Below are 1338 nucleotides of genomic sequence, written 5' to 3'. Positions count from 1 at the left end.
CTAACTCGATATGTGCCGAGATTCCCGCCATGATCCTCGCCCGATCACGGATATCTCGGCTTGCTGTTATTCGGCGTAGCAGGCCTCCTTCGATCTTGCTCAATCTCTTTCTCGCTTCGGTCTCGAATTGACCTCGATCCTGATCGGCCATCGATCCACGAGCTTGCCAATCCATCTCTGTACCATGTTCCGATATAACTGGGGCCGGGCCTTGATCTTATGTCCCGATTTCGGTTAGTCGTATGAAATTAGGCAAGCCCGATTCTGACCGTATACAAACCAAAAATTAAATCTAGATTTCATTTAACACAAGTTGCTAGAATCTCGTTTATAAAAACCAAACAAGAGACATTAATAATTCATCTTTCCAACGAGATTACAACAATCTAAACCATAAAACCTATGACTAACTACAATCCATTCAAACTATTGCTAATAACATCAATGGCAGCACAAAGTGATTGCAGCTTTAAACTAGCTTGTTTCAACCCTGCCGGTTCAGCTGGTGCCTGTGAAAAATTATCATCACAAGAGTCTGGATCATCCAAAGCAGCAGAGGCACGGGCATTCAGACTACCATAGTCTTTAGCCTTTAAAAAGCCCGGGCACTCGGCTAAATTATCACTAGCATCCGCGTAGTTCTCTTTGCACGAGTTGTATCGCGATTTCAATGTTGGATCAGTTGCTCCTTTAAGAAGGGAATCGATGAGATTGATCGTAGATTTAGTGGTGGATTGGGCTAAATCTATCGCGATAAAGCCAAGTGCTTCGAGATTTGCAGCAGTTTTAGTATGAGGATCGGACCTCAAAGCTTGTTCACATATGGTTGGACGTGTAACCTTTGAACAGACATCACTAACTAAATCTGCCTTCACTATAGTGAATGAGGAGGAAATTGTTAGAAGAAGAACATTGACTAAGAAGTTGTTTAAGGAAAAACCCATTGTTGTATGTAGTAATGCATATCAAGCAATGGGATATCGGTATTTATAAGTCTAAATAATTGATATATAAGGATGGTCATTAATTAATAAGCACTATTGTAGGAATATTAATTATTTTTTGTCTAATAATTTTTCTGGCCTTCTAGATTTTTCTGTTTTCTTTTTATAGCGTGTTTCATTAAGTAATGTAAAGTCAAGAAAAAGTTAATATATAAATTGTAGTGCATAATTCAACATATTCTGATATTTAAGGATCTCTATATGAGGCAAAGCAATTAATAAATATAGATGCAAATGAGATTTATGGAATAGTTTGTGTAAGAAACTCAAAAAATATGAATGTTTATGATGGTAAAAATTAATGGTATATATGGCTTATTTGTTAAGATTTTTT

At 37.1% G+C, this 1338-nt stretch overlaps 1 protein-coding gene across 1 annotated transcript; it reads right to left on the bottom strand.

Moving 5' to 3' along the window:
- Positions 1-410: 410 nt before the first annotated feature.
- Positions 411-944, bottom strand: LOC107819932 (pectinesterase inhibitor-like). The gene has a single exon (XM_016646123.2). It carries the CDS (start codon positions 942-944, stop codon positions 411-413), a length of 534 nt encoding a protein of 177 aa, XP_016501609.1.
- Positions 945-1338: the final 394 nt, after the last annotated feature.

This window comes from Nicotiana tabacum, chromosome 21, assembly GCF_000715075.1.
Source record: "Nicotiana tabacum cultivar K326 chromosome 21, ASM71507v2, whole genome shotgun sequence".
Classification (NCBI taxonomy): Eukaryota; Viridiplantae; Streptophyta; class Magnoliopsida; order Solanales; family Solanaceae; genus Nicotiana; species Nicotiana tabacum.
This window is presented reverse-complemented; position numbering and strand designations above follow the sequence as displayed.

Excerpts from the sequence above, each read along its gene's own strand:
- LOC107819932 (XM_016646123.2), bottom strand. The coding sequence starts at position 944 with ATGGGTTTTTCCTTAAACAACTTCTTAGTCAATGTTCTTCTTCTAACA.